Here is a 12,690-nt window from a genome sequence, read left to right on the forward strand (position 1 = left end):
CAAATAAAATAAAATAAGATAGGTTTATATTTAGGTGTTTTGTAATCACTGTAGAACTATCTCTGGTGCTCAGTTTCTTATCTGAAAAAAAAAATGAGAAAGTAAACTACTTGACTTACAATTCTATTCCATCTCTGAGGTCCTTATTAGAACCTTTGATTTTTTATTCATTTATCCAATATGCTTCTGACAAAGTTAACACTATTTTTGCTTTATTAAGAAGCTGCCACTTTAAATAAACTATTCTCTAATAGAAAAGAGAATTAAAGTAGCATGTGGTATATTTTCAATCTGTATTTCCTCTTTCTGTTAAACTTTATACATGAGGTGCTGTTTTTGATATATAAAGTTTCTGTCATATTTTAGAGCATAACAGTTCTTTCATTTCTGAATCTGATTCTTGGATGTTGCAAATAATCAACTTTTGATATTACCTTGTATATTTAATATTTTGCCACCTGAAACACTTGAAGTTGTTGTCTTGTACCTTTGTCATTTTAGCCTAAAGCTAATACTTTTATTCTCTGTGTGCACAACGGTATGCATGCATATTTTAATACTTCTTAGACAATTATAGTTCTGTGTGATTTCTTTAGTGAAACCTTATATTTTTATAGTTTGATGATTATTTAAATTGACTTAAGTTTTTGCTGTAAGAAAGAAGTCTCAGATTGTTTAATACTGTACCTGTTGATAGTTTAACATACCTTTTTCTCATTGAACAAAGTTTAATAATTTGAATCTCCATATTGATGGCCTTATTAATGTAATATCTATATAAATACAGTGAACTGGATGTAATGATGTAATTCCATTTATAAGACTAATGTTGAATGAACAGTAGGATTAATTGAATTAACTATGTTTTTGTACATGCATGCGTGCATAATCACTTCAGTTATAAAAAGTCTTTGGTTACTACTATAGTGTCTACTTCCAAATAGTATACAGCTACAGAGTTTTAGATACAATGCTAGTGACTTTAAAACCATATACAAATTAAGAGTACACATGGACGGTTTCTGTGAAAGTTTATCTTTTGTCTTTGTAAATGTCACTATAGGGCAGTGGTTCTCAAGCAGAAGTGATTTTGCTCTCCTCTCCCCTCAGGGACATTTGATGTAGACATATTTGATGAATGACTAGAAGGTACTACTTGCATCTCGTGGGTAGAAGAAAGGAATACTGCTAAATGTTTTAAAATGCATAGACAGTAACCCCCACCCCCAAAGAAGAATTATCCAGCAAAAATGTCAATAGTGCCATGGTTGAGAAACCCTTATATAAAGGAAGCAGTTGCATCTTGCAGGAACCATAATATTTAAAGTGTTATTTTGTTCATTCTCTATATTATTTCATCTAGAGCCACAAATTACCGATGCAGTTGTTGCAAAAACAGTAGGCAGAAACTGAAAGAAAGTCTATTTTATGTTAAGTTAAATAGTAGTTAAATGGAGTAACGAATTGTTCATCTTTCAGGATTTGGATTGAGACTTAGATTTTTAAGGATACTGAGGACCAAACATTTGTTCTTTAAAATTTGTATCAATCAAACTGTTAATTGCAGCAACCACTCTACTAAATACATGTGTTTGCTGTATATTAGGCTCCAAGAAAATCATGCAGATGAAGTGAAAAAAATAAAAACAGAAGTAGAGAATTTGAGGTGTCTTCTGGTGCAATCACAAAAGGAGTCACAAAGTTTAAAATCTGAACTTCAGACTCAAAAAGAAGCAAATTCAAGAGCTCCAACAACTACAATGAGAAATCTAGTAGAAAGGTTAAAGAGCCAGTTAGCCTTGAAAGAGAAACAACAAAAAGTAAGTAACAATAGAAAGTTACCAAGATTTCAGAAAAACTTGTAGTAGAATGCTTTTAGCGAAGATTTGTAAAAGATGATAGCATGCATTATCTTAAGCTGTTAAGCAAGGTTGGGTCTTTCAAGATAATTCTTTTAGAAAGCCCTATAAATTGGTGGTGTTTTTAAGTTCAAATATAGTCCAACTTGGGCTTTCCTGGTGGCTCAGACAGTAAAGAATCTGTCTTCAATGCGGGAGACCTGGGTTCGATCCCTGGATTGGGAAGATCCCTGAAGAAAGAAATGGCTACTCACTCCTTGGAGAATTCCATGGGCAGAGGAGCCTGGTGGCTGCAGCCCATAGGGTCACAGAGTCGGACACGACTGAGCGACTAACACATCTACACATCGTCCAACTTCTCTCTCTGTGTTATCAGTCTGATTTGCGGGCTAGCTATAGGAAATAAAGAGAAGTCTTCTTGAAAATATTTTCTCTCCTTTTCTGTTAGGATGCTCTGTTACTGAGGCCTTTTTTTTTTTCTTTTCTTTTTTAAACTGAGGCCATTTTGAACAATTTAAATAATTGAAAAATTTTAAACAATTCTGGGGGTTAAGAGGGAGATAGGATAAGAGGAGGAAAGATTAAAGAAGGAGACCTCAGAGTTAGTGCTGTGAAAAGGAGTTGGTCAGTGGATTAACAGATTGGTTTGTTTTCCATATATCTCAGATTTTGTATATAATTAACTGTTTTAGAAGGTGCTACTGTTTTTCTGTGCTAGCTCATGAAATTTATTGGCAAATTTTAAGTCTTTTCTAATCTTAGCAGCAGCAGCAATCTTGTAACTTTGTCTTCTTAAATTCAATTAATTTCACATGGAAGCATATATTGAGTGAGTAATTTAAATAAATATTTCAGCATAGAATTTTGAGAATAAAACATGCAGGTTGTATAATGCAGGTATAAAACATGTATAATGCAGGTTGTTTGATTTAATGCTAGATTTCCACAATTATCATTATCAAGATTTTGAATTCTCACACTCAATTTGGGAAGAATTGAGTTCACTTACTAATGGAAATCCATTTGAAACAGTTGGGTTGTTTGTGAACACTGATTAAACTCATGATATTATAAGAGGATAGTGTAAAGTAGTGAATCTTATGTATATTTTATATTACATGTTTCTCATATAAAGTGTCATTTTTTAAAAATTATGTGTTTTGGAACTTTTAGGCACTTAGTCGGGCACTGTTGGAACTTCGGGCAGACATGACCGCAGCAGCTGAAGAACGTATTATCTCTGTGACTTCTCAGAAAGAGGCAAATCTCAATGTCCAACAGATTGTGGATCGACAAACTAAAGAGCTAAAGGTGAACGTCAACATGTGCATTCATGTAACAGAATTCCCACCAATTCCTGTTGGAAGAAAATTCACCTAGATATATAATAATTCTGATAATGAGGAATTTATTCTAATAAATAATTGGTGGGATAGATGTACAAATACTCACAGTTTTGAACACTAAACATCTTTATCATATTCACTGAATATTGTCTTGAAGGTTAGTAAAGGGTAGTCCTTTATAAGATAGTCCTCTTAACAGAATTAAATTTAAGAAACATTTTTCTTAGGCCTTTTTAATTCTGTATTGATGAGTGAGATTAGTTTTTGCTGAGTTCATAATATGACTTAGTTGGCTTTCCTTTTTTAGCCCCTGAAATAGATTATGGAAATCATGTAGTCCACATTTAATCTATACGGCTGCCTAACATTAAAGCCTTTTCTTTTTAAAATTATTTCTTAATTTTTGACAGTGTATTATTTTCTTACCCAGTTATTAGGTTTATTACTGTATGAAATTTTGTTTTCTAAAATGTGTACATTTAATTGTGATTTTTAAATTTCTTTACATAAAGTTTCATATAGTTTGAATAAAATGAAAAATCTAGTTTTTATATGTTTTGTTTGTAATTTTTATTTACTTTTGCTTAATTTATATATACCCTTTATCACCATTAAACCATGTAAGGACTGGATTTTACTCAGATTTTTAAAATCTCCTGTTGGACCTATTGAGATTATTAACATAGTTGACAGTAAAAATCCAGTAAGTCATAAATATGTAAATAGGTATAGTCCTGTGATGATCAGTGCCTTTCTCTTTGTCTGCTGAAATGTACAAAAATTCTCTTTGTCTGAAATTTCTGCTCTGAATTCCTCAAATACTTCCAGTAATTTTTCTTGAAACCATTTTTGACTTTTCCAAGGGAGTTTGTATTTTGTGTAACTGTAATAATACTACTAATTTCCTATTAGGGCTATAGGTAATCCCTTTGGGCCTGTAATAATGTATTCAACAAAACATATATTAAGGACCAATATTCCCATCAATGTTGCTACCTAGGACAGCTTGGAACTCCTTTCTAGTGGCTTATGTATACCGTCTAGTACTGTGAGCTGCCCTTTTATGTCTTGTCTTTACAAAATAGATTACAAACTACTAAAAGACTTTTGTTTTATGCTGTTCTGAGGCTTCACAGTGTTTTTAAAAAGTGCTTTATACAGTGATATTTACTTATTTTTCTAATAAATTAATTCAGCCAAAATGAAACATTTGCTTAGTTGATGAAGTTTTGGCTCTAGGAGTTTGCTGAAGATGAATTGCTTTAGACTGGTTTTTCATGTTTTGTTTTTTCCCTGAAAGTAGACTTAGTTCGTTTGAAATGAAGATAGAAGAATTTATGTAGTTTGTGGTGGGTTTTTTTGCATGTGTGTACTTAAAAATTTAGATTGAAACTTTCTTATTAGTAAGTATTAGTGGTGTACTTTATTATTATTGCTTTTATCACTGATATTTGCTGAAGATTTATGATTTACACCTTTCTTTGTCTTGTATTAGTCACAAATTGAAGATTTAAGTGAAAATATTTTAAAACTTAAAGAAGCTCTTAAAACAAGTAAAAACAGAGAAAACTCACTAACTGATAATTTAAATGACTTAACCAATGAACTGCAAAATAAACAAAAAGCCTATAGTAAAATGCTTAGAGAGAAAGATGGAGTTGATCAAGAGAATAATGAACTGAAGAGGCAAATTAAAAGATTAACCAGTGGATTACAGGTAATCTTACATTTAATTGTGATAATGTTTTGATTTACAATATACAGGTAGTAGTTTATTTCCACTTTTTCATTTTATCTATAATATTTGCTAAAACTAGCTTTCAGATCACTTTGATTACTGTAGCTGCTAATTCCTTCAGTGACCTCTATTATAGTTGTAGTTTTAAAGTAGATATCTTTTTAAAATATAGAAGTAGTTACCATGTTATGCTTAAATATCAACAGTGTCATTTAGAACATATGGTTAGTTGTAGTCTCAAAGTTTCTACAGTTGGAATATTTATCATGTAAAACTACATCTTGTTTTTTAGGGCAAACCTCTGATGGATAACAAACAAAGTTTAATTGAAGAACTCCAAAAGAAAATTAAAAAGCTAGAAAGTCAACTGGAAAGAAAGGTGGATGAAGCAGAAATGAAACCTATGAAAGAAAAGGTATGTGAAGAGATGTACTGATATGTTTAAGGTAGTGATAGTTAAATATGTAGTTAAAGACTAGATAATTTGTTGATCTGTGGATCTGATACATATACCATACGTGGTACTGGGTAACATAGGGACATTCAAGACAAATGTCTGTCTTTTAGGAATTTACTAGTCTACTTGAAGAGACACCAGTAACTCTTAGTCAGAAATTACTCTTCTTTCTGACATTACAGTATCCAAAATCCTTTTATATGTATTCAGCTATATTTATCACTTTTCTCAGTGTAATTGTTTATATAGATTGGTTTGTACAGACCTTTAGGAAAGAAATCTGGGCATGTTTATCCTTCCTTCTTGACCCAGATGTGTTCTATTTAATCCTTCAGTGGACTGGATTATTATTATTTCAGAGTAAACGGAGGGACTTAGATATATTCAGTGTTTACAGTAATAATCAATAACCAAACCACTCATAAATTGATTCTGTAGTATGAAAAATAGCTTGAAATTTTCTTACAAGTTAACTAGTAAACTATTTTGTAGTAAAAAATAACTAATAGAAATAATCTAAAGAAGAACTCAAATTGGCCAAAATCCATATAATTAAACTTGTTGTAAATAATTTGTTATTACTTACAGAGTGCCAGAGAAGAAGTAATTAGGTGGGAAGAAGGTAAAAAATGGCAAACCAAAATAGAGGGAATTCGAAACAAGTTAAAAGAGAAAGAGGGGGAAGTCTATATTCTAACAAAGCAATTGACTACTTTGAAGGATCTTTTTGCCAAGTGAGTTTAATGTAAAACAATTTAATTATGTACACTTTTTCATTTACCTGAAAGTTACATAGTTTTTGTGTACTTGCTAAAATGAGAAATTCTCTAGCATTATCATTTATTATCTATATTTCAGTTTTTATTTTCTTTAAAATATGTGCTAAATATATTTTAACAATTTCTAAGTGGAATTTCTTTAAGTTAGCTCATAGCAAATAGCGAATAATCTGGTTTTTGCATATATGTCTTATAATAAGGAGGCTGCAATTTAATAAATTGAACAAACCAAACAGTGAATGGTACGTTTTCATGATTCTGTATTAAATCCCACAGAGCTGATAAAGAGAAACTTACCCTGCAAAGGAAACTGAAAACAACTGGCCTGACTGTTGATCAGGTTATGGCAGCGCGAGCATTGGAGTCAGAAAAAGAGTTAGAAGAATTGAAAAAGAGAAATCTTGACTTAGAAAATGACATATCATATATGAGGTAAGCTAATACACTGACATGCAGAAGCATATAATAAACCATACATATACCATAAAAGGTACTGGGTAACACAGGAAGTTCAAGACAATTCCTTTAGGAATTTACTAGTCTGCTTGAAGAGACTGCAGTAACTCTTGGTCAGAAATTACTAAGCATGGCCCTGCACATCAGAACAGGACCCAGTTTCCCCCTCAGTCAGTCTCTCGCATCAGGAGGCTTCCAGAAGCCCCTTATCCTTGTCCCTCAGAGGGCAGACAGAATGAACACCACAGTCCCAGAAAACTAATCACACCGATTACCTGGACCACAAACTCGTCTAACTCAGTGAAACTATGAGTCATACCGTGTAGCGCCACCCAAGACAAACGGGTCATGGTGAAGAGCTCTGGCAAAACGTGCTCCACTGGAGAAGGGAAGGGCAAACCATTTCAGTATTCTTGCCTTGAGAACCCCATGAACAGTGTGAGAAGGCAAAACAATAGGACACTGAAAGATGAACTGCCCAGGTCGGTAGGTGCCCACATGCTACTGGAGAAGAGTGGAGAAATAACTCCAGAAAGAATGAAGGGACAGCGTCAAAGCAAAAGCAACGCCCAGTTGTGGATGCGACTGGTGATGGAAGTCTGATGCTGTAAGAAACAATACTGCATAGGAACCTGGAATGTTGGGTCCATGAATCAGGGTAAATTAGAAGTGGTCAGATAGGAGACACAAAGGGGGAACATCGACATTTTAGGAATCAGGGAACTAAAATGGACTGGAATGGACAAATTTAACTCAGATGACCAACATATCTACTACTATGAGCAAGAATACCCTAGAAGAAATGAAGTAGCCATCATAGTCAACAAAAGAGGTCAAAATGCAGTACTTAGATGCAGTCTCAAAAATGACAGAATGATCTCTGTTCGTTTCCAAGGCAAACCATTCAATATCACAGTAATCCAAGTGTGTGCCCTAACCAGTAATGCTGAAGAAGTTGAAGTTGGCCGTTTCTATGAAGACCTACAAGACCTTCTAGAACTAACACCCAAAAAAGATGTCCTTTTCATCATAGGGGACTGGAATGCAAAATTAGGAAGTCAAGAGATACCTGGAGTGACAGGCAAGTTTGGCCTTGGAGTACAAAATGAATCAGGACAAAGACTAACAGAGGTTTGCCAAGAGAACACACTGGTCATTAGCAAACACCCTCTTCCAACAGCACTAGAGAAGACTTTACACATGGAGAACACCAGATGATCAGTACCAAAATCAGATTGATTATATAATTTGCAGCCAAATATGGAGAAACTCTATACAGTTAGCAAAAACAAGACCGGGAGCAGACTGTGGCTCAGATCATGAACTCCTTATTGCCAAATTCAGACTTAAATTGAAGAAAGTAGGGAAAACCACTCAGGTATGACCTAAATCAAATCCCTTACGATTATACAGTGGAAGTGACAAATAGATGCAAGGGATTAGATCTGATAGACAGAGTGCCTGAAGAACTATGGATGGAGGTTCATGACATTGTATAGGAGGCAGTGATCAAGACCATCTCCAAGAAAAACACAAAAAGGTAAAATGATTGTCTGAGAAGGCCTTACAAATAGCTGAGAAGAGAAGTGAAAGGCAAAGGAGAAAAGGAAATATATACCCATTTGAATGCAGAGTTCCAAACAATAGCATGGAGAGATAAGAAAGCCTTCCTCAGCGATCGATGCAAAGAAATAGAGGAAAACAACAGAATGGGAAAGACTATAGATCTTTTCAAGAAAATTAGAGATACCAAGGGAACATATCATGTAAAGATGGACACAATAAAGGACAGAAATGATATGAAACTAATGGAAGCAGAAGATATTAAGATGAGGTGGCAAGAATATACAGAAGCACTACACAAAAAAGATCTTCATGACCCAGATAACCATGATGGTGTGATCACTCATCTAGAGCCATACATTCCTAGAATGTGAATTCAAGTGGACCTTAGGAAGAATCACTACGAACAAAGCTAGTGGAGGTGATGGAATTCCAGTTGAGGTATTTCAGATCCTAAAATATGAAGCTATTCAAGTGCTGCACTCAGTATGCCAACAAATTTGGAAAACTTAGCAGTGGCCACAGGACTGGAAAAGGTCAGTTTTCATTCCAATCCCAAAGAAAGGCAATGCTAAAGAATGTTCAAACTCCCCCATAATTGCACTCATCTTACATGCTAGCAAAGTAATGCTCAAAATTCCTCAAGTGAACCTTCAATAGTACGTAAACCATGAAATTCCAGATGTTCAAGCTGGATTTAGAAAAGGCAGAGGAACCAGAGATCAAATTGCCAACATCTGTTGGATCATTGATAAAGCCAGAGAGTTGCAGAAAAACATCTACTTCTGATTTATTACCTACTCCAAAGCCTTTGACTGTGTGGATCACAACAAACAGTGGAAAATTCTTAAAATGATAGGAATACCAGACCTCCTTACCTGATTCCTGAGAAATCTGTTTGTAGGTCAAGAAGTCACAGTTAGATCTGGACATGGAACAACAGACTGGTTCCAAATAGGGAAAAGAGTACGTCAAGGTTGATATTGTCACCCTGCTTATTTCACTTATATGCAGAGTATATCATGTGAAATGCCAGGCTGGATGAAGCACAATCTGGAACCAAGATTGCCGGGAGAAATATCAATAACCTCAGATATGCAGATGGCACCACCCTTATGGCAGAAAGAGAAAAAGAACTAAAGAGCCTTTTGATGAAAGTGAAAGAGGAGAGTGAAAAAGTTGGCTTAAAACTCAACATTCAGAAAACTAAGATCATGGCATCTGGTCCCATCACTTCATGGCAAATAGGTGGGGAAACAATGGAAACAGGGAGAGGCTTTAGTTTTTTGGGCTCCAGAATCACTGCATGTGGTCACTGTAGCCATGAAATTAAAAAACGCTTGCTCCTTGGTAGAAAAGCTATGACCAACCGAGATAGCATATTAAAAAGAAGAGACATTACTTTGCAAACAAAGGTCCGTCTAGTCAAAGCTGTTGTTTTTCCAGCAGTCATGTATGGATGTAAAAGTTGGACTAATAAGAAAGCTGAGCACCGAAGAATTGATGCTTTTGAACTGTGGTGTTGGAGAAGACTCTTGAGAGTCCCTTGGACTGCAAAGAGATCCAACCAGCCATCCTAAAGGTAATCAGTCCTGAATATTCACTGGAAGGACTGATGTTGAAGCTGAAACTCCAATACTTTGGCCACCTGATGCGAAGAACTGACTCATTAGAAAAAACCCTGATGCTGGGAAAGATTGAAGGCAGGAGGAGAAGGGGGTGACAGAGGATGAGATGGTTGGATGACGTCACTGACTTGATGGACGTGAGTTTGAGGAAGCTTCAGGAGTTGGTGATGGACAGGGAAGCCTGGCGTTCTGCAGTCCATGGGATCTGAGAGTCAGACACGACTGAGTGACTGAAATGAACTGAACTGATAATAAATGTGTGTTATCTTAAGCTTGAGTTCTGGTGATTCTTTCCCCATGTGAGTAGAGGTTTTCCTGGTTCTTTTATATCACAGGATAGGGATTGTATTATTGAGCTCTGAACATTATATTCTGAGACTCCGGATCTGACTGAATTGTGTGGGAAATGCAGTGTTTTTGTTTTAGTGGGTCTGGATAGGCTCAGCCCCGTTTTCTAGCCTGCTTTCTGTGGCCTCTGGTTCCAGTACCGTTTTCAAAGCTTTCACCGGGCTCGTTGCTTTCTAATGCCTGAGCTCCTCCCTGCTGACAGTCTGGGATGTTGACTGTCTTCTGTTAGGTCAGTTCTCAGATTCTTTGATGTTCTGATTAGGACCAGATCCATACATGCATGCCCAGGGGTGAGCTCACTACTTCATTAACTGCTTTATAAGATTCCTTTCTAGAGCTCTTTTCCTTCTGTGATCTCACGGATAGAATCGGTTTCCTTCAGGCTCCCCTTTTTGGTTGTTACTGTTGCATCACTAAGTCGTGTCCAGTTCTTTGCAACCAGTTCTTTGCAACCCCGTAAACTGTAGCCCACCAGGATCCTCTTTCCATGTGTTTTCCCAAGCAAGAATACTGGAATGGGTTGCCGTTTCCTCCTCCAGGCCATCTTCCTGACCCAGGGATCGAACTTGTGTCTCTTGCATTGCAGGCAGATTCTTTAATGCTGAGCCACCAGGGAAGCCCCCCATTTGGGTACTTTAAGGCACATCTGAGGCTTTAGTTGCCCGGTTGTACTGTGCGCTTCAGCTGTTGTGCTCTCGTCTGCATCTAAGGAGAGCAGAAAAGGGGACATGTGGAGGTGGGGTCCCTACTTTACCTTCCCCCTTTACTAATCACAGCTCTACCAATTGGAGAAGATTCCTCTCCCTAAAAAATCTGGCTCCTATGAATTTCCTTTGCAGCCTTTGTCACCACTGCCTTGGAATTGCCTGAGGGTTGAGACAGGAGAGTTAAGTTGGAGAGAAAAATAAGAATTTTTGCAGTGCCTAAGAATATTGAGTGTTCTTAAGTGCCCTTGCTCCTGCTGCAGCTGGAACTTGAAGCTTTGCTGATGCTCATCTTCATGTTTCAAGCTGTGTTGTATTGAGGCTAGGAAATACTAGAGGAAAGGAAGAGGTAAATTCACCTCTGTGCTGATATTTCAAATTCCGGAACTTTGTCCCAGTCTGTAAAATATTTATTTCTCAAAGTCCTCATGAGCTACCTATACATTCCATTCCCTTTCCTTCTAAATGATTGTATCTTAAAGTCTTCAGAATTTTCCTTGATGGTAAAGAACAAAGTGATTGAAATTGTTTTCTTCATTTTGACACCTGTTTATAGCTACTGTCTGGACCTAGCTTCCTTGTTTTTCTTAGTCTAAGCATATATTCAGAATAAAACCACATCCTTTTATTCTTCTTTGCAGTTTTCAGAAGGATCAAAATATTTTACTTTTGAAACCTTCTAATATTTTTAGATATTTAATAGCTTTTTTTCTAGTACGAATAGTAGGACTCTATGTAAGCTGAAATAATTGATTAGACTTTATAAAAGATAACTTCAACTTTTCTTCTCTCTCAGTTCAAATGTGAATTTCTGAATTTTATGAATCACATCTAGCTATTAAAGGGAGAAAGGACATCCCAAGCAAACAGAACCCTAGCAGAGACATAGAGGCAGAAGTGATCCTGTGTGGGTAAGAGTGGATGTATTTGCCTTAGTAAGGGAAAATCCCTGGACAACTGTGTTGAACAGATGTGATTGTGCCAGATAGTGGAGGGCCTTGTACATCATGCAGATGAGTATAAACTGAAAAAATAATTATTATCTGGCACCACTAAGAGCCTATTAAAATCCTTGAACTTTTTGAGAAGCACATGAATGTTATGAAATTATTATGTAATGTTTTAAAAATAGTAGGTATTTTTTCAGTTATCTTACACAATCCCAAAATAGATGTATGTTCTTTACAAATGTTAATGCATTTCTTTAAATCAAAATACACTTTTTAACTCTAAAGGAGGCCAGCCATGAAATCATCTGTAGAGGATCATTTTATAGGATAGTCATATCCCAATTTAATTTTTATACAGTTTTGAAGTTTTGTAGAATTTAAAATACAGTGTTAAAAATATATTTTTCTATATTTTAATGTAATAAAACAGTATAGAGTTGGCAGTTTGAATAATAAAGAGTCTGTGATTATTGTTCATAGGACTCATCAAGCTCTTCCTCGAGATTCTGTTATAGAAGACTTACGTTTGCAAAATAAATACCTCCAAGAAAAACTTCATGCTTTAGAAAAGCAGTTTTCAAAGGATGCATATTCTCGGCCTTCAGTAAGTGCATATCTTTTCATTGTTTTAATTCTAAAGCTTAAAAGTGAAATAACTTCTGCCTTTATCTGGCTAGAAATAGTAGATCCTTCTCATTAATATTAATATAATAAATCCAGCTTTTATTTTTACTTGGTAGAGATATATGTTAACTTCTTTAATTCTTTTTACATAATATAAATTTGTGGTTCTTATGCTTTGCATAAAACTTCATTACAAATGATTTCTGTAGATTTTAAATGTAGTTATGAGTTCTGCTGT

The 12,690-nt window shown here is 35.4% G+C and overlaps 1 protein-coding gene across 2 annotated transcripts in view; it reads left to right on the plus strand.

The window, feature by feature from the left end:
- CEP290 (centrosomal protein 290) overlaps positions 1-12,690 on the plus strand; it is an 89,041-nt gene that overhangs the window by 57,464 nt on the left and 18,887 nt on the right. For both annotated transcript variants that reach the window (XM_043447537.1, XM_043447538.1), the window contains 7 exons: positions 1,607-1,820; positions 3,033-3,170; positions 4,701-4,922; positions 5,236-5,358; positions 5,989-6,134; positions 6,456-6,611; positions 12,309-12,432. In XM_043447537.1, the coding sequence (XP_043303472.1) occupies positions 1,607-1,820; positions 3,033-3,170; positions 4,701-4,922; positions 5,236-5,358; positions 5,989-6,134; positions 6,456-6,611; positions 12,309-12,432 (1,123 nt within the window). The remainder of the gene's footprint in view (positions 1-1,606; positions 1,821-3,032; positions 3,171-4,700; positions 4,923-5,235; positions 5,359-5,988; positions 6,135-6,455; positions 6,612-12,308; positions 12,433-12,690) is intronic.

This window comes from Cervus canadensis, chromosome 25 (assembly GCF_019320065.1).
Source record: "Cervus canadensis isolate Bull #8, Minnesota chromosome 25, ASM1932006v1, whole genome shotgun sequence".
Lineage (NCBI taxonomy): Eukaryota > Metazoa > Chordata > Mammalia > Artiodactyla > Cervidae > Cervus > Cervus canadensis.